General features: G+C 55.6%; 1 protein-coding gene across 1 annotated transcript in view; it reads left to right on the forward strand.

The window, feature by feature from the left end:
* The window catches only part of SPNS2 (SPNS lysolipid transporter 2, sphingosine-1-phosphate), a 32,444-nt gene that overhangs the window by 3,945 nt on the left and 6,043 nt on the right, over nt 1-22,456 (forward strand). Inside the window, exons 2-3 of the mRNA XM_065896577.1 lie at nt 9,536-9,601; nt 17,540-17,676. Of these exons, the coding sequence (XP_065752649.1) occupies nt 9,536-9,601; nt 17,540-17,676 (203 nt within the window). The remainder of the gene's footprint in view (nt 1-9,535; nt 9,602-17,539; nt 17,677-22,456) is intronic.

The raw sequence follows: 22,456 nt of genomic DNA on the forward strand, positions 1-22,456 counted from the left end.
CCTGGCAGACCAGGCACTTGAAATTGGGCGGAGCAGGGGCTGGTGAGGAGAAGCAGAGCCCTGCCCTGGGGGAGTCCTTTTCTGCCAAAGAAGCTGAGACCGGTATCCATGGCAACCACTCACTAACACAAACCCAGAAGGAGAGGGGAGTACAGGGAACCAGCCTGGAACACAGGCCTGGCAGGGACTGAGGGGCTTCCCCAAACACCTGGGCTCTGCGCAGGAGGGGCTGCCAGGCACCGGCTTTTAGCTCTTTTTCTGTCTGCTTGGCTGAAGCTGTCCAGAGCTGACAGTTGGGGAAACAGAGGCTCAGGGCCTTTTACAGAGTCGCCTGAGTGTGTAGAAGCCAGGTCAGTCCCCAGGCTCCGTGTCTATCTTCGTGGATAAGGATATCAACACCACTCCCGCTGTGCCCTCTCAGGTGGCTTTGTCCCCTTGAGTGGCCCTGCCATCGCCACCACCAAGTCAGCACTACGCACGGTCTGTAGGGCGGGGTGTCCCAGGGCCACATTCCAGAATGCCTGTCTGGTGGGTCAGCGTCCAGGTGCACCGCTGGGCTGGCCTGGAATGCCTGTGCCCCAGTGACTAACCACCGGCAGCCCATTTCCTTGCTCCTTTTCCTCCTTGGCCACTTTCTGACTGGTTCTAACAGCATTTCTGCTGCGCCGTTGACCTGTCAGAGAAGTGCTTTGAAACTCACTGCCTTGATTTGGGACTCGGCCAGTGACTGGCCCAGCCTGTGCCTTAGTTTTCCCTTTGTGAATGGGGCCGGAAGGCTGCTGGCTGCAGGGTACAGCCTGGTCTGAGAGTGAGGCTGCTCAGAGAGGTGGAGTTCCGCGTCCCTTCCCCAGACAGGAAGTGGCTTTGTTTCTGCCTGGGTGTGGGGGCCTGAAATCCTGAGGGTAGAAGGGGGATGAGAGCAAAGGAGGCAAAGAGGACACTGTCTTGATCCCCAGGCCCCTGGGGCTGGGCTCCTGGTTGGGCCCTGACAGTCTCCTGGGCTGAGCTTCCTACTCCTGGCTTTATCAGAATTGCTGTGTGACCTGAGGCAGATCCTGACCCTCTCTGAGCTGTGAATCCGCAATAGATGATTTTGTTCCTCTTGTTCTGTGGTCAAGGTCTTGCTCCCAAGGGTAGTATGGGGCACATGACTTGGTCTCAGGGACTCTTGTCTTCTGGAGCTCAGCTCTGCCTGTACCTCCCTTTTCCAGGACGATCCAGGACTGTTCCCTAGACGCTGCAGCGGCCAACCTTAGTTTTTGCTGCCGGGTCTCAGTGGTGTCTCTGCCCTCCTTCCAGGAAGTCTTCCCCACATCCCCCTCACTCTGTCCACCTCCATCACGGCACCTACCCCCATATAGGGTGGCTGTCTCCCTTCAGCCTCACGTGGGCTGAGCCTGGTCATCTCTGTGTCCCCAGTATATGTGGGGGGCTGGAACAGGCTTGGCTCTTGTTGGCCGACTGAGTGGCAGAATTGAGTTGACCCAGCCCTGCCTGTCCCCAAAGCCCATCCTTCTGGGCTGAAGGGGCATTGGTAGGTTTGAATGACCCTGGACAAGGACCAGGCCCCTGTAGGGGACAAAAGGCCGGTGCTGCCCTTTTGTCCTGAGTAGGACACAATGAGCTGGAGGCCTCATGTCTCTGAGAAGGAAGGGGGGGCAGAGATCAGTGTGGTCCCTGTCTGCCCAGTCCGCAGCCCTGACAATGGGGCTTCCTGGCCCCATGCTGGGCAGAATGGCTCCTGTACATGCAGGAGGGCACTGTGGTGGCTTCGTCTGGTCTCTTCTGCAGGTAGGGCACTGGAGGCCAAGGGCTGGTCCCAGATCACACTGCGAGGTGGGGTGAAGCAGAACAGAACGCTGGTCTGCTCTGGGCCTGGCCCTCTCTTGGTAGTTGGGAGTGGTTGGTGAAAGGAGCCCTAGGTAAGATATGGCGGAGGGCAGAAGCATTTATATTAGAGCAAGAAAGAAGCAGGACTGATGCACCAGCCAGAGCTTGGAGGCTAGGGGTGGGGTCCCAGCCTCCTGCCTTGCCCTCAGTTCTCTGACTCCATAGAGACCTTGCTGGGGTCTACCCTCACAGCCTGGTAGCTCCGTGGGGTCTTCCTGGTCCCTTCACTGCCCAGCATGGACTTGCAAACGGGGTCCCAGGCAGCAAGGAGCACCATTATGCTTTGTAAACTGTAAAGGGCTGTGCCTGGGGAGGGAGGGTGTTACTTGGCCACACACTGTTTCTAGCACCCAGGTGAGGGCGGTTGGCGTGGATGTTGAGAGGGGGCTGGCTGCAACCTCTTTTCTGGTGCTTTTTGGGGTGAGGTGGGGAGCACAGGCCAGGTCGGGGCGCTTAGGGGTCTGCTCGGCCTAGGTCCTGCCGGGCTCTGTTTCCTTTGCCTTCTGAATCTCAGTTTTCCAGCTGAGAAGCGGGAGTGGGGGTCGCTGGTGGCCTGGGCCGCTGGAGCAGCACACAGGGAGGCGGCTGAGGGCTCGTGGGCTTGAGCCGTGCCGTTCTGAGGTCTCTTATCTCTCCCCACCCTCTCTCCCCCCATACCCTGGACTTATCCCAGGTCTGTGGCCACACAGGCCACACCCTCCACGGGTCATGATAAGGGTGTGACCACCTTGTCCCCAGCCCCTGTTGGTCTTGGGAGTCCTTGAGCCAGAACAGGGCCGGGGAGGCTGAGATGGGAAAGGAGTGGCCCTGCAAAGCCCCCAAATTGCTAAGGCCGAGTCTGGTTCCAGGAAAGCTGGCCCCAAATGATAGACCAAAGCCACAGGCCAGAGGCCCGGCTGCCTGTCCCCGCCCACTCTGGGCAGAGAGGCTTGGTGGGAATGGGGGTGGGGGATGGGGAGGGAGGGCTGTCTGAGCTCTGGGGGTGGCTCTGCTTGCCTCGGCTGGTGGGGTCTGTGGGCAGGGCTCTGGGTAGGGAAGGGTGCTGTGGGGTGCTCTTTATGGGGACAAGTCTGGAGTTTAAGTCTTCTAGGGAAGGGGTGAGGCCTCCCTGAGGCTGTGGGCCAGGGGTCCCATCCTCATGGCCCCTGCAGAGATGACCACTAAGCTGTCCTGACAGATGACCCAGATCTGTAGGCAGGCACGGGGGTAGGCGGGTGAGCACCTGTAGAACAAACACGATTAAGATTTAGAATGGACCCAGCAGGGATGTATAGGGATCCTAGGCCACTCTCAGGTGGGCAACCTGAGGCTCAGGATAGGGGCCAGATGCTCCTGTAGGTCACTCAGTTTGTCCCTGGGGGATGGGGGGAGGGTCTTGCCCTGTGGAAGCTCTGGGGCAGGTAGAAGTGAGTGTGCTTCACAGCCCTGGTCTCCGGCTGAGGAACTGCCTCGGCCCATCCCCATTAGGCTCGGGAAGGAGCTGGTGGGTGCTGGCGGGGGCCAGGCCGTGGTTTCCCAGCCTTAGCCATTCGGAGCCAGGTCAGCAGAGCCAGGCCCTCAGGCCCCTATAATTACCGGGGTGGGAGTTGCGGCCCTGCATTGGAGCAGGGGTGAGACTTCCAGAGTGAGCCAGCCCTGAGGCCTCCACAGGGGAACCAGGGTCGCTCCAAGAAGGACCAGCCAATGGCAGGCATCACCTATCCCTTCAGATCCCTAGGCTCTGTCTTTCCAGCCATCTGCCCCCATTTTGGAGAAAAGAACGCTGAAGTGGGAATTCCCATCTGGGAACTGGTCACAGCCGGGGCTCCTGCCGCACGATGAGCTTGATGACCTATGATAACGTTTGTAACCTTTATTGACTACCTACTATGTGCCAGGCACCGTTCTAAGCATTTTACATGGGTCAACCCATTTAAACCTCACAACAGCCATGTAAAGCAGATCTTAAAATTAATCCTTGTTACAGAAGAGGAAACTGGCACAGAGAGTTTAAGTAACTTGCCTAAGGTCACAAAGCAGGGAAGGTGGAGAAGCCAGGATTTGAACCCCGATGGTCTGGCTCTGGAGCCCATGCTCTTGGAAATTCATCTATGCTGCCTGTTGCTCTGAGAGAGGTAGGGTAAACACGGGGTGATGATGACTGTGTTTGGGGAGTGAACGTGGGCACCAGGTGGCCTGCCCTGGATGACAGGGCAGAAAGAGACCTCAGGATCATGTCCCAACCTTGCATCTGAGGCTGCTCTGAACTGGGGGGTCCTGAGGTCAGTGTGGGTTTCTTCTTACACCTTGGCCTTTTTGAGGACTCTGTGATGTCAGCAGGTTGGGTTCTGGACCTGGCTCCTCTAGGGGCTACTGAAGGACCAGCAGTGATGGGGGATCACTGTATCTGTGACCAACCAGATGGGTGAGTCGGGCCAGGTTCCATCCAGCTCTGGGGGTGCCTTCAAAGTTACAGGCACCTCCTCAACGAGAGCCCCAAAGGAGGGAGTTGGGGGGGCACCCTGATAGACATGACCTTGGATCTGGGCCCTGGATGAGGTGGATCTTAGCAGGTGGAGATGAACAGTCCAGGAAGAGGGCATGGCTGTAGTCAAGGCTTGGAGGCCTCTGGGCCATGATATGTGAGTCACAGGGGCTTCAGACCAGCCAGGCCAGTGGTTTCCAATCACCTGGGCAGCGAGTTAATAGATTCCTGGCTCTAGCTTCTAGACAGGGTGATTGTGCAGACCTGGAGCACGGAGGCCTCAAATGCTAGAAGAAGTCTGGGCTTAATTTGGGTGGCAATAGGGAGCCACTAAGCTCTACTGGGCAGCCACCCTCAATGACCTAATTTGGTTGCACTCTCAGAACAGTGTCTGGCATGTAGTAAGCACTCGGTACACGTTAACACCCATATTATTGTTGTTGTTAGCGGTAGTATTACTGAATCAGGGACCTGGGCCAATGGATTTTGAAGACCTCATGGGTGACTCTGGACCCTAGCCAGAGTTGACAACCACTGTGCCACGGCCTTAGCTCCTTGAGTCCAGAGATTGTCTTGTGGTCTCTGAAACCCCAGCCCAGGACTTAATAGGAAGTTGATAAGTGCTTGTGTGATCAGGTTGCAGGAGGGATGCTGGATGGGCTAGTAGAGGCTGGAGGCAGGGAGTCCAGGGAGGAGGCAGTTGGAGAAGGAGAGAGAGAATCATTGGGGCTCATTCATGGGAGACAAGGGGGGGTGTCATGGTCCACTCCCAGGTGTCTGGTCTGGGGAGTGGACCAGGTAGGTGATGGAGCCGTGGAATCGGGGTCCAGGTGGCTGGGATGCTGAGAGATGATAGAGCCTGTGGGGTTGAGCCACCAGAAGGCAGTTGGCTTCAGGGGGGGATGGAGATGAGGACATCGAGTTGGGGAGGGGTGAGAACTCTTTTAAGAACTTCAGCTGTGGGAATTCCCAGGCGGTCCAGTGGTTAGGACTTGGTGCTTTCACTGACATGGCCTGGGTTCAATCCCTGGTCAGGGAACTAAAAAAAAAAAAAAAAAAAAGACCTTCAGCTGTGAAGTGGGGAGAGAAAGAGCGGCTGGCAGGGGGATGAGGCCGGACTGTTTTTACCACCAGGGTGAGAGAGGGGCGAGCACGTTTGTGCGCTGATGTGCAGGAGACAGGAGTGAGGGAGATGCTGACAGCACAGCCCAAGCAGCGGCTGACCCGGGCCAGCTTCCCGGGAGGCAGGAGGGGCAGTTGGCCTTGGACAAGAGGAGAGCCCCTTGGAGGCTTGAGAGGGGTGTAATTAGGGTCAATGGGTAAGAAAATTCAGGTGCTCCTGCTTTTCCAGAATGTTTTCTTGGCTCAGGGAGGAGGACCCTGTGGGCAGAGGACGATGTGACTGTGGATTTGGGGTGACTGCCTGGAGAGGCCTGGATCGGGAGCTGTGGCCGTGGGACAGGGGGGCGCTGCGGGTGTGGTGGGAGCCCCGCCTTGCCTGCTCCGGGCTGTTGGGGCTGATGGAGTGGGCGTGGTCTGAGCTGGAGGAGGCTCTGCTCCTGGGCGTGAGGCCCGTCCTTTGACCCGCTAAACCTCAGCCTCCAGGAAAGAGGCTAAAAATAAGGCTGTGGTGAGGAAGGGAGGCGGGGTGTGGGTCCAAGCCTGCCTGGAGCCCAGAGGAAAATCTGAGACAACGGTCCGGGCTGCTGTGACACACGCTCCCCGTGCCAGTGGCCAGTGGGATCTCACTCTCCTGCAGCCATGGCCCTTGGCAGGCCTTGAAGAGGGAAATCAACCGAGAAAGGCTCAGGCAGGGCCTGACCTAGGGTCTTACGGCCTGTACGAGGCCCTGTTCCCTGGTAGGGTTTCTCTGGCCTTCTGCCTGGAACTCAGGCCTTGGACCCAAGACTGGGTTGCCAGTGGGTACAGGGGTGGGAACATCCAAAGCTGCCCGCGCCTTGGGGTCTAGACTGCTCAGGAGTTCCCAGGGACCCTGGATGCCCATCTGGGTATGGTGAAATATTCCTCCCCCTTACAAGGAACTCTATTCAGTAGAGGAAGTCAGGGAAGGCTTCCTGGGACTTTCCTGGCGGTCCAGTGGTTGGGACTTAGCCTTCCAATGCAGGGGGTTTGAGTTGGATGCCTGGTCAGGGAGCTGGGATCCCACATGCTGCAGGGCCAAGGACCCAAAGTATGGAACAGAGGCAGTGTTGTAGCAAGTTCAATGAAGACTTTGGAAATGGTCCACATCAAAAAAAAAAAAAAAATCTAAAAAAAAAAAGAAGGAAGGCTTCCTGGAGGCAGAGGCAAATCCTGGACCTTAAAGTCATGGGTGGGGGAGTGCGTCCAGTCAGATGGCTAGGATGTGCCTTGGGGAGGAAGCAAGAGTGTTTTGATTTGCTGTGGACACATGCCGCCTTTATGATGACCACTTTGATATGGTCTCCCTCCCAGAAAGTGGGCCTGCGGTTGCTGCAGATCCACGCCCTCCTCTGGGCCGTGGGTGGGGACCCATAGTTCAGGGCCCAGGGGGAGTTTTACCCTCCTACCATCTCCTGACTCTGTCCATCCTTCCGTCTACCCAATGCCTAAATTGTGATGGTCTCTGTCCTGGGTTCCGGAGATGACTTGCCATGGTCCCAGCTCTCAGGGGGCTCATGATCTAGTGGGGGGTGAGGCAGGCCCCCGCCCATCCACCTATGCATCCACGGCACAAACAGTCGCTGTGTGCCAGACCCCGGGCTGGGGGGCGAGAGTGAACCATGCAGAGGCTGTGTGGCAGAAAAACAAGCTTTGGTTTTTGATAATAGACCCGGTTTCAAATCTCACCCCTGACATCTCATGTGCTGTATGACAAGTTATTTCATTTCTTGGAGCCTCCGTTTCCTCATATGTAAAATGGGGATGATAGTCATAGATAAGCCTGGGTAGCAGGGATAGAAATACCCTCTGTAGAGCCTCACATAGTACCTGGAACTTAGCAGGAACCAGCAGCTAGTGGCTCTTTGCTCCCGGCCACAGTGGATCCAAGGAGCTCATATCCGTGTCCCTCTGTGTCATCTCTGTAGATCAAACTAATCCTAGTGTGACAAGTGTTAAAACAAGGATGGACAGGGGAGAGTGGGGGCAACTAGCTTATGGAGGGTGGTGGGAGGGGGAGAAATTAGGGAAGACTTCCCAGAAGAGGAGGCATCTAAACTAGTCTTGAAGGTATGGCGAGAATTAGCTCAGCCAACAAAATTGCACCAGGGTAAGAAGAGGGAGCGTGTGTAGTCAGGGGCCCATGAGTAGTTTGGGGTGGCTAGGGTATGGGGTGCGGGGTGGTGTCCTGAAAAGTGAGTCTGGAGGGTGGGGTTGGCGGGGGTGAACCTGCAGCCCCACGGCCTGCTGAAGGCAGGGGAGCCACAGGTGACGGTGATTCTGCAGGAGAGGGATGTGATCGGATCAGGAGGCTACAGAGGCCCTGGCTTAGGACTGGGAGTGGGCTGTGAGGCCGGGAGGTGAGCGTGGGTGGCTCCCCAAGGTTGGGCCCAGCCATGCCACCCACAGAGCCTGATCGAACTCAGGGCCTCTGAGGCCTGGTCGGGGCACCTCGGAGATCCCACTTGGTGGACCTGCCATCCGCAGGCCCAGGACCGGCCCCTGGTTTCTGCCTTCAAGGTGAAGTCCCAGCCCGCCCTGGTTATTAAGTCATTAGCTGGGTCTCACACAGCCTCTTCATTATGGGTAATTATGGTGAATCCACTCTGGGTATTAACAAGGAGGAGACCAGCTGCTCTTGGCTGTCAGGCTGCTAGAACAGGAAATCCCTCAGCACCCCATGCCTGGGTCTTGGGTGGGGGGACAGTGGCTTCTTCCCCAGCCCCAGCCACTGGACGGGACCCTCGTACTGTGTTTGGAGATTCCACTTTCACCCGTTTCCCTGTGGTGTGACTTTGAACATGTGGCTTACCCTTCTGTGCCTCAGTTTCCTCATCTATCCAGTGAGATGATAGTACCAGCCTCATAGGGTTGTGTGAGGGTTAAACTAATGAAGCACTTAACGCTCAATAATACGAACCATCATCATTTAAAATGCCGACATCGTCATCGCCATCGTGTCGAATGGTTCTGGGAGTCCCCGGAAGGCAGGGTCCTGGTCCCTTCCTCTGTTCCCTACATGGGGAGCTCCTGAGACAGGCCCTGTCTCCTTTCTCCCCTCTTTCTTCTCAGTGCAGATGTGCAGTGGTCAGGGGGACTCTGGCCTGTGGCCCAGCCTCCTGCTGTCCTCAGATAAGCTGAGGCAGGGGCCCTGGGAGCTGTGGGGCTGGGGGTTGGGCTTACCCGGGAGCCCTGGTTGAGGGCTGCACGGGGTCAGAGGGGGCTGGGCAGTTGCTGGCCTCTATACAACCACGGCTGGGTCTGTCCACAGCTGTCGATCGTTTCTAGTTGTTCTGGTTGCCGCCCCCCCTTTGATGTAAAAAGCCCTAACGAGCGCAGAGGTGGCTGGGAGTTGGGAGAAGGGCAGACATGGCCTCAAGGGCTCCCCTTCCCCCGGGAAGGCAGGCCGGCCCGGAGCCCCGTCTGCTTCCCTCTGCCTCTGGGCTCCTGCATCAGAAAATTGGGAGTCCTGGTTATTGTCCTGAGGACAGCTGGGGGAGCACATGTTTGTGCACACGTGCAGGTAGGCGGGTGTGTGTGTTGCCTGTGAGCCCTCTCCGCCCTCTCCTCGGCCAGGGGGCTTCTCCTGCAGCTTTCAGTGGCTGCCCACCCACTCTCCGGGCTGTGGGCTTTGTGGTCTCCCCTGACGGCAGGGTCCACATCTGGGGTCCCAGCACTTAGTCTGGGGCTGAGCTGCAGATGGGCAAGAGGCCCAGGCTGGTAGGAGGCTTGGCTGCCCCGCTGGGCCGAGTAACCATGGAGGAGCCTCGCCTGTCTGCGCCTTGGACCCCACACTGGCCGAGTGAGGGGATGTGGTCCTGTCCCCAGTGTGAGCACCTCAGGGTAGAAGCTTGGCCTCCAAGGTTTCTGGTGGCCTGGCTAAACTCGGCAGGGTGGGGTTCTCTAGATGGGGCCAGGCTGGGCCCTGCAAGGTGGAAAGAGGGCTGGGCTGGGGCTGAGGGTCGCCTAGGTGGGGTGTGCGAATGGGGGCCCCCAGGCGTCAGGCGTCGCCAGTAAGCACCCTCTATCTTCTCCTCCCAGGTGTCCTTCTGGACATCCAGCAGCACTTTGGGGTCAAGGACCGAGGCGCCGGCTTGCTGCAGTCAGGTGAGGTCCCCCTCCCGCCCTGGCCCGCCTCCTGCTTTCTAATACCTGGTGGGGATTCCCTGCCTGTCTCTTCCCTGGTCCTGACTTGCTGGAAAGGGCGTGAGTTTTGTGTCCAAATCCCACCCTTGCCTCTCACAAAAGGCACCACTTCCCCGAGCCTCTGCTTCTATTCTTGTGAAACAAAGCAAATAACACCTGCCCTGAGGGCCTGTGGCTGAGATACAGGAATGCAGGCAACCTGGGAGTCAGCTCTCAGATGCCCAAACAGGAAACTCCAGATGGTCAGCCCAAGAGCCTCTCGCAGGCCCAGGGCAGGAGCCTGAGAACCTGGGTCCCAGACTAGACCTGGGCTTGAGGTTCTCAGCCCCTCACCCCCCGGGGTCCAGCCTTGGGACTGGTGGGGAGGCAGGGCCCGAGCCCCCCTGGGCCAGGGCAGCATGGCAGGTGAGTAAGCAGCTATTTCAGCCTCTGCCCCTCCCTCCAGGGTCCATGTCAAACTTGTGACTGCCCTGCCTGCTGTGTAGCCCTGTAGGACCTGAGCTCTTGGCCCTCCACTGGCTGCGGCCCTGCCGGCTGTGCCCTCTGCAGGACCCTCAGGCCTGGGCAGAGACTCAGAGCCAGTATTTCATCCCAGGGCTGGTTCTGACTCGGCCCTGACCTTGCTGTTTCCCCTTGTTCCTGGAGTCCATCTGGCCGTGAGGCCCAGTTAGATGTGGCTGCGAAGGTGCATGGTCTGCATTCCACTCTGCGAGCCCCGTCCCCTCCCGGGCTCTCCTGGGAGGGAGGGGCAGAGAGGCTGGCTCTGTCCAGGAACCTGCCTGACCTGTCTGGGTGGCATTCCACCAAGCACTGTGCCAGGCCTCCACGGCCTCCTGGAGCCACAGCCATTCAGTTAGGCTCAGTGCCCATCCTCATTTCCTAGATGGGGCCTCTGGGGCTCAGAGAGGGGAGATGAAAGCTCCAGGGTTCAGCCCGAATACATGAGAATTAACCGAGCTGGGACTATAGGGCAAGGCTGTGCCGTCCAGTTCCTCCTAAGGGCGCCCAGGCCCCTGCCCCTGCAGACATCACCTCCACCCGGGATGTGAGCCCAAGCCCCTCTGCTGGCTCCGCCCCCCCCCCCCCCACCCCTTGCTTGGCCTCCCTGGCTAGGTCAGAGCAAGTCATCCTGACCCGGGGCCTGGGACAGGTTCCTCCAGCCTCCTGGGCTCCGTGCAGTGCAGTGACCAGCACTTCCAGCTGGAGAGACAGAGTTGAAGCCGGATGGGAGTGTGGGAGGGATCAGGCTGCCAAGCTGGTGAGGGAAGGGCAGGAGGGAGCCTAGCTGCCCATCCCCCTGCTCCGTGGCCCCTGAGTCACTGGGGACCCAACCCAAGCCTCATCCCCCTCCTGCTCTGGCCTCCTCCATTCAGCTCTCACTGATGGAGGTCAGGGCCAGTGTAGCCGCCCAGGGAGCAGGTTGGGAGGGCTGCGAGGGTCCTAGCGCTGCCTCAGTTATGTCCCAGGCTGTGTCCTCCTTATCCCTGGCGACCTGGAAGGAGGGGGATAAATCATCCACAGCATCATCTTGTTTGAGTCTTCCTCCTACAAGCCCCCTTTGGTCAGCTTCACTTTCCAAATGGAAGGACAGAGGTCAAGAGAGGAGAAATGACTTGTTTAAGGTCTCATGGTGAGAGAGTAGCAGGCCTGACATTGGGACTTCCTCTTGGCTTGGGATGGGGGCACAGGTGGCTGCCGGATTGGTGAGGCTTATCCCAGGTGTCTGAGTGTTCTCGGGGTGGGTGCCTCTGGGCCACGGTGAGAGTTTCCAGCACTCTCCGAGACCCTCTAGTCATTACTCTGCGGCCCTCACCCTCCCACCTACCCTGGGCACAGCTAGAATGGCTCCCCAGAATGTCCTTGCCTCTCTGGCCAACTGAGCCAAGAAGCCAGGTGGGCTAGACCAGGATGTGACCCAATGGGCTACCAGGCAAGTCACCTAATTGGCCTCGGCCCCATGCACCTGGCTCTTCCCTGATAAGGTCAGAGCCAGGTGTTGCTGCTTGCCCAGATTAAAGGGCCAGGGCTGACAGCTGGGGTGCCTGCTTATTTGTGGGCACCAGGAGCTGCTGGGCCAGGAGACAGGGTCGGGGGGTGGGGCGTGGGGTGGCTGAGAGTTCGGCCTGGGCCTGCCCCTGCTGTTTCCCCTCGGGACCAACTCAGGGCTGGGGTTCGTGGCATGATGAGGAAGTGTCAGGATTGGGGGGGCGGGGGCAGGGGGAGAGTGGGGACAGAGGAAGAGCCAGCTCAGACTGAAACCAGACGGCGCCTTTGCTTTGGGACCAAGTCTCCTGGCCTTGCTCCCTCCTCACTTTGGCCAGCCTTGCAATATCCTCCCACTTCGACAGAGACTCAGGTTCTGAAGGCAGAGCTGGGCAGCCCCCGTGGCTCTCCCCGCAGGACCCTCCTGTTAGAAGGGAGGCCCGAGAATCTCCCTCCCTGAGGCCTCAGTGGCCAACCTAGGGTTTATATTCTGAGCAGAGTCTGAAGGAGGAGTAGTTCCCATTCTTCCCGTAGGGGCTCTGAGTCTGGTGGGCTTCCAGGTACCGATGGCGCCGGCTGTTCTGGGTCCTCCCCACCAGCCTGCCAGCCTGGGCCTCCATCCTCCCCATCCCGTGGGCAGGGAGGCTGCTTGGGCAGAGCCTGACCCCACCCACCCCACGCCCGCCCGAGCACCCTCCCTGCCCACGGGATGTGGGGGATGGCGAGTCTCTTCCAAATAACAAGTTGGCCAGATCCGGACTTTGTAAAAATAGACCTGGTTCAGCCCAGGCTGAGGTGGGGCGGGCTGGACATGTGCTCTAAGGCCACAGTCTGGGGGCTCAGGGCTCCCCCAGCGCAGACCTCACCCGCTTCTGCTCCAGGGCCACCTTCTCAGCAGCTCCGTGGGTTCGGAGTGCAGGTGGTCCGGGGGCTGCCTGAAGGGGCGCAGAACCCTCAGCGGGAGTCGTTTCAAGCTTTGGGTGCTGGCCTCCTCGGCAGGCCCCCGGGAGAAGGCCTCCAACCAGCACCATGAGAGGTGGGTGGCGCCTTAGGGATGCTGCCCAATCCCTGTCTCCTTGATGACCTCCTGCCGGCTCTGTGAGGAGGGGCGCATCACCCATCTTGCAGAGGAGGGAGTGAGGCTCAGCCCCAGCTTCTCCAGGTGAGCCAGGGGCTCTGACTCCTCCCACTCGGCCCTCCGCGGCCCTGCCCCCTGCCCTGGCTCCCTGCCAGCGGCTCCATTGTCCCAGACCTGTGGGCTCAGCACACGTGAGCTGACGGAGGGCTTCCCCACACCCCCACCACAGGATGTCCTCGTGCCGGGAAAGCCGGCCCTGCCGAGACCAGGGGTGGGGCAGCCAGTCTGCCCAGAAAGCTCTCCTCAACCAGACAAAGACTGTGGGGTTGTGGGTGCTGAGCCCAGGAAGCTTCTAGGCCGGGCTGGTCTTTATTTTCAGCAGAGCTTCCCGCTGTCTGGAGAAGGGTCTGCGCCACCATCTGGGACATGGGTCACCTGCCCAGGCCTTTGCCTGTGCTGTTGCTGCTGCTTCTTTTTTTTTTTTTAAATTAATTATTTGGCTGCGTTGGGTCTTCATTGCTGTGCGCTGGCGTTCTCTAGTTACAGCGAGTGGCAGCTACTGTTCGTTGCTGTGCGCGGGCTTCTCATTGCAGTGGCTTCTCTTGTTGCGGAGCACGGGCTCTAGGCGCGCAGGCTTCAGTAGTTGTGGCATGCAGGCTCAGTAGTTCTGGCTCACGGGCTCTAGAGCGCAGGCTCAGTAGTTGTGGCGCACGGGCTTAGTTGCTCCATGGCATGTGGGATCTTCCTGGACCAGGGCTCGAACCTGTGTCCCCTGCATTGGCAGGTGGATTCTTAACCACCACGCCACCAGGGAAGCCCCTGTGCTGTTCCTTCTGCCAGGAATTTATTTCCCTCCAGGCCCTACCTAGTTGTGTTCAGGCCTCTCTGCTGGCTTGTGACAACCCTGAGGGCCGGGAGAGGCCCTTTCTCTTGGCTCCCCAGAGCAGAAGGGAGGGCTGGAAAGATGGATTGTGTCTCCCTGCTGACCTTGGATTCCCTTGTCCCCAAGGGGAAGGCCCTGAGAGACAAGAGAGTCCAGGGTCGGGAGGGTTGCTGTGTCATCTTGGGCAAGTTCTTCCACCTTCCAGTGGCCCCAGCTGTACAATGGGACAGACGGTAAAACTCAGGTTGGGACTTGGTGACCTTTGGCGGGACGGGGTGGGGATGGGGTGTGGCTGCCCCAGCAGGAGTCCATCTGAAGTCCCAGGTGCCTCTGCCCACCCAGAAGAGCAGGCAGAAAGCCAGCGGGGAAAGCACTAGGGGGGCTGCCTTCCGGTTCTGCTGTGGACAGGAGGATAGGGATGGACCAGGATGGCTGAGGTCTGGCCGAGGCCTGGCTCACCTCCTCCAGCCCCTCTGCACCCACCCAGTGGGAGCTTGGCCAGCGCTCCTCCTTGAAGGGGGAGAACAGTGTGCTGTGGATCTCCACTGCCCTCTAACTAACACCAAACCTGGAACTAGGGGTTAGGGCCCGATCTCCCTCAGTGGTCTCCTCTCCCACTGCTTCCTCTCTGTATCACCTTCCCAGCCTACAGCCTCATGCGTCTTCCTGCTGTCCCCACACACCCTGAACTTTCTCTGACCTTTGGAACATCAGCTGGGATCTTCCGCCTTCCCAGCCTGGCCACCTGTGGTGTGATTTAGAGCAAGGACTCTGGAGTCAAATTGGGGTATAAATTCTGGCTTAGCCACACACGAGCTGTATGATGTCACTCCTTTTAGCCTCTACTGTTTCCTCCGTAAGATGAAGGTAATAGGGAGAATCAAATGAGATCATCTGTGCTTATGGCCAGGGCACATCCCTGGGCCTTGCCTATAGTAAATGCTCCATGAACGGTAACTGCAGTTATCCCTAACAATAAGCATTATGCCTCATTAACCATTATACAGTCTTATAAGATTTGCAATTCATATTTTAGTATACTTGATTTTAAGTGGTATTATCAGGGTGAACTCCTATGCAGCCTTCAGTGCCCTGCTCTGCCATCACTGCCTCTATGAAGCCTCCCTTCATTGTCTTGGTAGGATTTGGCCCTCCTTGCTGGTTCCCTGGCATTTTAACTCTTTAAGCTGGGCAACCCATGGACAGGGTCTGCTTCTTGGCCAGACGGGGGCAACTCCTATTCTGATTCTTTCTGTCCACTCCTCACCTAATACAGACAGGCATAGAGGCAACAATTCTTCCTTCTCCCCTAACATGTGTAAGTCCTGATGAGACTGAACTCTCTTTCCAGCCCATATCCTGGTCTGATCTCAGGCAGGTCCTGGGAGACAGACCCAGCAGGAAAAATTCTTTTTCTAGATAAGAGGAAATAATTTCTACCTTGACTGATCTAAACAAGGGCCCAGTGTTGACCAAGAGCTGACCCACTCTGGGCATGGGCAGGGCGTGGCATTAAGCACCTTCCACGCATTATCTCATCCAGTGCTCAGAGCAAGCAGGGAGTTGCTATTTTTATCTTGATTTTACAGATGAGGAAGTTGGCGTGCTGGAGGTGGCTTAGGTTCACGAGAGTTGATTGTTAAATTTTCAGGAATTGTGTGAGCTGGTTGTTAAGCACAACCGTTATTACAAACTAAATTATATAAACTTACAATTACACAACATCACAGCATAGCACAGGGAGATTGGCTCGGTGCTTCTCGATGACCTAGAGGGGTGGGATAGGGAGGGTGGGAGGGAGGCTCAAGAGGGAGGGGATATGGGGACATGTGTCTGCATGTGGCTGATTTGCTTTACTATGCAACAGAAACTAACACAGTATGGTGAAGCAATTATACAGTTATACTTTGTATAACTATACTCCAAAGAGCTAGTAAAAAGAAAAACCCAAAGGTAATAAACATTCAGAATTCATCACCCCCTAATTATTTTGCTACCTTTCACTATTATCTACGTTCTTAAGGTTATTTATGTCTGTTGGATCTAGGTGGTAGAAATACTCCATGTGCAGCTCTGTGACTGCATCTCTCTTCCCAACTCTGATTAGTGACATCACCTTGGTAGCTTGAAATCAGGCCATGGTGGGAGTATGTGCACCATGAAAACGGGCAAACACTACACATCAGGGCTCCCCCCCACCCCGCCTCATTTTTGGAGAGCCAGTTGCTAAACATTTATCAGCGCACCACTGAATTGAGGGACAGAGAGGTTGTGACCTTCCCAAGGTCACCCAGCTGGAAAGGAATAGAGCTGAATTCAAGACCAGGCACTGCGTCTCTGGTGCCCAGATTTGTGCACCTCTCTGCTGATTCTGCCCGAGGCCCCAGTCACACAGTTGGGATTAAAAGATTGCCCCCCACACCCATACACGCTCACCATCCTGCTCCCTGGGATAAGTGAGGGACAGTCGCGCTGCACCAGCCCAGCCTGCTCTCACCTCCTTGCCTCCTTCCTCCCCTCCCTCTATCTCTTCTCCTAGGGGCTCAGGTCTGTGAGGGAACAGCCAGACCCTGTGAATGTTTAGCTTGGCCGGCCACCTTATCTGCCCACCGGCCTTTGTCTGGCCATCTGCCCGTCAGCTGTGGGATTGCCTTCCAGGAGGAGGAATCAGGGGCTGCCTCACCGCATGACCTAGCGATTACCCTGCGTTGCTGGACTCTTTATCCCCCCTGAGACTTCGAAGGCCCCTCCCATACTAGTAGTGCCATCCCTACAGGGCCCTCTAAGACTCTGCTGCTCTATTGTTCTGGAAGAACAAAACCAGGTCACATCACTCCTCTGCTCAGCATCCTCTGGTGTTTTCCTTTCTCACCCGTAGAAGCCACAGTCGCCACAGTGAGCCACAAGGCCCTACCCGATCTGGCCTTTTCCCCAGGTCCCTCTGCTCCAGCCACTCTGGTCTATTTGTTGTTCCACAAATATGCTAAGCACATTCCTGCCCCAGGGCCTTTGCACTTGCTGTTCTCAACCCAATATTTGCATGATTTGTCTTCTCCTCTCCTCCAGGTCTTTGCTGAAATGTCACCTCTGACCTTTCTATTTAAAATGTTAACATCTGTTTTCTTTTTCTCACACACTTTTCCTATCTCCTGTTTCTGCCCTCTTTCCCTCCTTAGCATGTGTCACCCCTTGACATACTATATTTTTTATTTCATTGTTTCTCACTAGAATGAAGACTGCAAGAGTCTAGGAATTTTGGTCTTTGTTGAATGGATGAAAGGATGGATGAATGAATGAGTGAATGAATGAACAAATGAATGACAGTGTTTCCAAATGTCAGGAAAGTCTCTGCAGTCTGCTGGGAGTGAGGGTGGCTCTGTGATCTGGCAGGTATGAGAATGGGGGTTCCAGGTCCAGTTCTGCCCCAATTTGCTGTGTGACCTTGGGTAGGTCCCTTTCCCTCTCTGAACCTTTTTTTCAAGTATAATAAGGAGAGTAGCATGGCAAGGTATAAGGAACACTGGCTCTGGAGTCAGACAGGGGGTCAAATCCCCACTGGGACATTTACTATCGGTGGGGCCTTAGGCAAGTCACTTCTCTCTGAGTGTCTCCCCATCTGTGAGGTGGGATGGGGGTCAGAAAGATACACAAGATGCTGTGTGGTGAGCCCCTAGCACCTGACAAGTAGAAAATGTTCAGTGAATAATCTTTACTCTTTTAAAAAGTACCCGAAGGGCTCATCTGCCACTGGGCGTTGAAGAGGATGGAGTCGTGGAGTCTCCTAACCCAGAGGGCCTGTCCCGCCTCCCCTGGGCCCAGATCTGGCCGAGGTTGCCCCTCTCAGGCAGCGGCTGCTTCCTCAGCAGGCGCCTGGCCTCTCGCTGGGTGGTCTGGGCGGGTGGGCTCAGCCATGAGACCCCTGTGCCACAACTGCGGCTCTCCTCTCCCCACGCAGCATTTATCTGCAGCTTCATGGTGGCTGCCCCCATCTTTGGCTACCTGGGTGACCGCTTCAACAGAAGGGTGATCCTCAGCTGTGGGATTTTCTTCTGGTCGGCTGTCACGTTCTCCAGCTCCTTCATCCCACAGCAGGTGAGGCCTGCCCGGGCATTCCACCCGGCATTCCTGCTCATCCTGTCCGTGTGTCCTGGTTCCTCCAGCGGGTGGCAAGTCTGATTGACCTATCCTAGTCTAGACTGGGGTTCCAGCCCGTTGGGTCCAAGTATGGTGGGATGAGGGGGGTCTTTGGGTACTTCTATACACTGGCCCTACCGATTGGGCTTTCCCCGTGCTGGCCTTGAACTGAGGGACTCACAGCCCTGTGTGGCATCCTGACTCTCTCTGAGCTGCTTCTGATTTGGGGAGGATGCAAGGATCAGGGGGGCAAGTCTGGCCAAGGAGTCAGGACCCTTGGGTTCTAGTTCTGGCTCTGCCGTCATCTTGCTGTGGGACCCTAGATGCGTCACTACCCTTCTCTAGCCCTCACACAGTTTGCTCTTTGTCCGACCATCAGCCAACTCCTTGGGTCAAAGTCCTAGGGAGACAAACATTAGTTCAGTGTAAGGAAGATCTTTGTTTTTTTTTTTTTTTTTGGCCACAATGTGCAGCTTGTGGGATGTTAGTTCCCCAACCAGGGATTGAACCCAGGCCCTCAGCAATGAGAGTGTGGAGTCCTAACCACTGGACTGCCAGGGAATTCCCAGGAAGGAAGATGTTTCTTACTTGGCTCCCGCAGTTCTGGGTTTAAATATCCCAATTCTGTTGCCCACTCAGCTTTGTGATCTGGAGAAACTTCTCTGAGCCTCAATTTCCTCATCTTTAATTGGGGATAATACTTCTTAGTATGAAGGGTGGTTGTGAGAAATAATTGAACTCATGAATGTCCAGACCCTGACACATGGCAGGTTTCAACAAATCATTATTTCCATTCTTTCTCCCAATGAGGAGATATGTTGCTCTGAGAGGTAGCGAGTGTCCCGTCACTAGGGGTCTTCAAGCAGACGATGGACAATCACATGATGGCTACTATAGAGGGAGATAGAGGAAGAAAGGGAGGCGCAGTGGATGAGAATCCGCCTGCCAATGCAGGGGATACAGGTTCGAGCCCTGGTCCAGGAAGATCCCACATGCCGTGGAGCAACTAAGCCCGTGCACCACAACTACTGAGCCTGTACTTTAGAGCCCGCATGCCGCAACTACTGAGCCTGTGCGCCACAACTACTGAGCCTGAGCTCTAGAGCCTGCGTGCTGCAACTATGAAATCCGCGCACCTAGAGCCCGTGCTCCGCAACAAGAGAAGCCATCACAATGAGAAACCTGCACACCGCAACGAAGAGTAGCCCCTGCTCGCTGCAACTAGAGAAAGCCTGCATGCAGCAATGAAGACCCAAAGCAGCCAAAAATAAATAAAATTAAATCTTTAAAAAAAAAAAAAAAAAAAGGGGAGAAGACCAGGATTTGCCTTCAGGGAGTGTTCAGCCTAGGGGACAAAGGAGGAGACCCTGGCCTTGGGAGCACCCAGGCCTGGGGATGGGAAGATGTGACAGGAGCTCCCATGTTCAGAACCTTCAAGATAAGCAAAGTGCTGAAAGTCCTCACTGAAGAGAGAGCAGTCTCTGCCATCCATGTGGTCAGGGAAGACTTCCTGGAGGAGGTGGCAGTTGAGCTGGGCAGGCAAGACAGGGAGGTTAGGCCTTTTGGTGAAGATAGCACAGGCAGAGGGAGCAGCCCCATGGAGGCAGAAATGGTGGAGTGTGTTGGTAGATTGAGGAGGAGAGTGCCTAAGGCAGGGACCAGGTCATGGAGAGCCTTGAATGCCAGGTTGGAAGGCCTGAGCTTTCTCCTGAGGGAAGTGCTGGACCCTGGAAGAGTCTGAAGAAGGGCAATGGTGAGTCAGATTTACACTGATCGAGAGGAGGTTGGAGGTGAGGGCAGAGAGAACTGGCAGGTTTGGGGGATACAAGTTTGCTTCATGGGGCAGCTTCATAGAGAAGGGTCAGGCCAGGTAATAAGCTCCAGGCCTAGGACTTCCCTGGTGGCGTAGTGGTTAAGAATCCACCTGCCAATGCAGGGGACACAGGTTTGAGCCCTGGTCTGTGAAGATCCCACATGCCACGGAGCAACTAAGCCCGTGAGCCACAACTACTGAGCCTGTGCTCTAGAGCCCACGAGCCACAACTACTGAGCCTGTGAGCCACAACTACTGAAGCCCGTGCACCTAGAGCCCGTGCTCTGCAAAAAGAGAAGCCACCGCAATGAGAAGCCTGCGCACCACAACGAAGAGTAGCCCCTGCTAGCCGCAACTAGAGAAAGCCCGCGTGCAGCAACGAAGACCCAATGCAGCTAAAAATAAATTAAAAAAAAAACACAAAAAATCCCAGGCCTAGAACGTTAGGTAGAGCCTGATGGCCACAGTCAAAAATGGGGACTGGACCAGAAGAAGCTTCTGGACCCCCTCTGGCTCTTGTTCTGCCCCTGATCAGGCTCCATCATCATCTGACCTCTGGGGCTGCTTCTGGGGTTAACCAGTGAGTACAGGACCACGATGTCAAGGCTGGGCCCCACTCTGGGTGTGTGGAAGGAAGAGAGAGATGGGGAGAGAAGATGAGTAGAGGCAGAGAGAAAAACGGATCACTCCCAATTAATCTATGAGTTCATTGCAGTCACAATCCGAGTCCCGTGGGGGTTTTTGGTGGACCTTGGCAATGTGATTCTGAAGTAAATCTGGCAGAGAAAGTGCCCAGGAACAGCCAAGAACATTGTGAAAACAACAATGAAAGGGCTCTTGTCCTATCAGTTATCAAAACATGGCTATTCTAATGAAAACAGCAGAGGGATAAACTAAGAGATCAAGGAAACAGAGTCCTCCTTTCTATGGGAATTGAGTGGAGGATGAAAGTTGCATCGCAAATAAATGGTCTTGGGAGTATTGACTCTCCATCTGGATGGAAGATAAAGTATGGTCTGTATTTCTAACCATACTTCAGAATAAATCCCAGCTAGGTGAAAGTTAAGTAAAAAGCAAACCATAAAGGTCTAGAACTATATAATTCAACCAGAAAAAGACAAACAACCCAGTAGAAAAAATGGGCAAAGGATAGTGACAGGCACTTCCAGGGGAAGATCCCCCAACAGGCAGCATATGTAGGAAGAGATGGTTCTCGGCTTCTTGAGTAATCAGGGCACTGCAAATTAAAACAACAATGAGTTACCATTTCACACCCATCATATTGGCGGCAATTAAAAAGGCTGACAATACCAAGTGTTATTCAAGCTACTAGTGGGAGTGTAGAGCCTCTTTGGAGAGCAAAGTGGGGCAGGATTTTGTAAAATTCTGTGTGCACCGCACAGCCCAGCCTTCTACTTGGGGGTATATGCCGAAGGGAGAAACTCCAACTTGTGGACACAAAGTGACAGGTTTACGTAAGGATGTTTGCTGCAAGTTTTGTAATAGAAAAAAAAGAGAGAAACTAAATGACCTCGACTTGGAGGGCGCCCAGATAGAATGGGGTGTATTCATACTGTGAGCTTCTTAGCAGCAAATGAATGAACTAGATCTATATTAACCAGCTGAAATGGGTTTCCAAAAATGAGGGGAAAAAATCAAGTTGTGGGACAAGATGCATGGAATGCTTTCTTTTTTTTCTTAATATTTATTTTACTTTTGGCTGTGTCGGGTCTTAGTTGCGGCACGCACGATCTTCGTTGCGGCACATGGGCTGCTCTCTAGTTGTGGTTCACGTGCTCAGTAGTTGCGGCATGTGGGCGCCCAGTCCCCCAACCAGGGACCGAACCCGCGTCCCCTGCACTGGAAGGTGGATTCTCAACCACCGGACCAGCAGGGAAGTCCGAGGGATGGTCTTTTTATGTTTATTTTTTGAGAGCACACAGGGGACACTAAATGTTGTTCCTTGGTACGTGTATGTGCAGGCAAAGGTAGAGAGGAAGTCGTGACAAATGCACAAGATAGCCAGTTCCTGGGGGAGGAGTTGGGATCTATGGGATCCCTTGTCAAAGAGGTCTTATCTGCCTGCTCTTGTACGGAGGAGAATAAGGAAATCACTCCCATTTTCTTTCTCTTTCTAAAATATAACAAACATAAAAGAATATTTTGTATCATTCTGGGATGGACTAGCCCTTCTTGAGCAAGATGTGAAATCCAGAAGCCATTAAGGGAAAATCAACAGCTTGGACAGCATCAAATTAACCAACACAAAATAAAGCTTCTGTATGATGAAACTCCCCACAAACAAAGTGGAAAGAAAGATGATGGAAAATATTTGTGACCTATCTAATAAACCTCAATTCCCATGATATAGAAAACGCTAACAGAAACCAATACAAGAAAGACAAAGAACCCAACAGAAAAATAGGCAAAGGCTGTGGGCTGCTGCTTCTCCGGGAAAGAAGCCCAGGCAAGGGGCCAGGAGAAGGAAGACTCAGAGATGGAGGGTGAGAGAGCGAATGAACTATGGAAACGAGAGGCGCAGACATGGATGGGCAGGACCAGCGACACAGAGAGAGGGCCGGGAAAGAGATGTGCAGAAACAGGGAGACCCGGAGGAGGGCTGGATGTGGGCAATGCTGGCCGGATGGGTGGTCGGGGTGGGGCCGGGGAAAAATGACCAGGCTTGGTTCTCAGGCCCTGGGCAGCTGGGGGGATGGAGGGGCTGGGTCCACATCAAAGGGGTAGAACCACTGGCAGCTGGCACGGCCCCACCCTTCCCATGTAGCTGGGCTTTGCTCTTTGATGTGTGCATGGGGGAGGGGCACTGAGCCCACTGGGCTGCCCTGCCCACTCCCCATTTACACTGGGTCCTCAGTGCTGCTAGGGTCAGCCCAGCTGCCTGGTCAGGGGATGGGACACAGAGTA

Source organism: Phocoena phocoena, chromosome 19, assembly GCF_963924675.1.
Source record: "Phocoena phocoena chromosome 19, mPhoPho1.1, whole genome shotgun sequence".
NCBI lineage: Eukaryota > Metazoa > Chordata > Mammalia > Artiodactyla > Phocoenidae > Phocoena > Phocoena phocoena.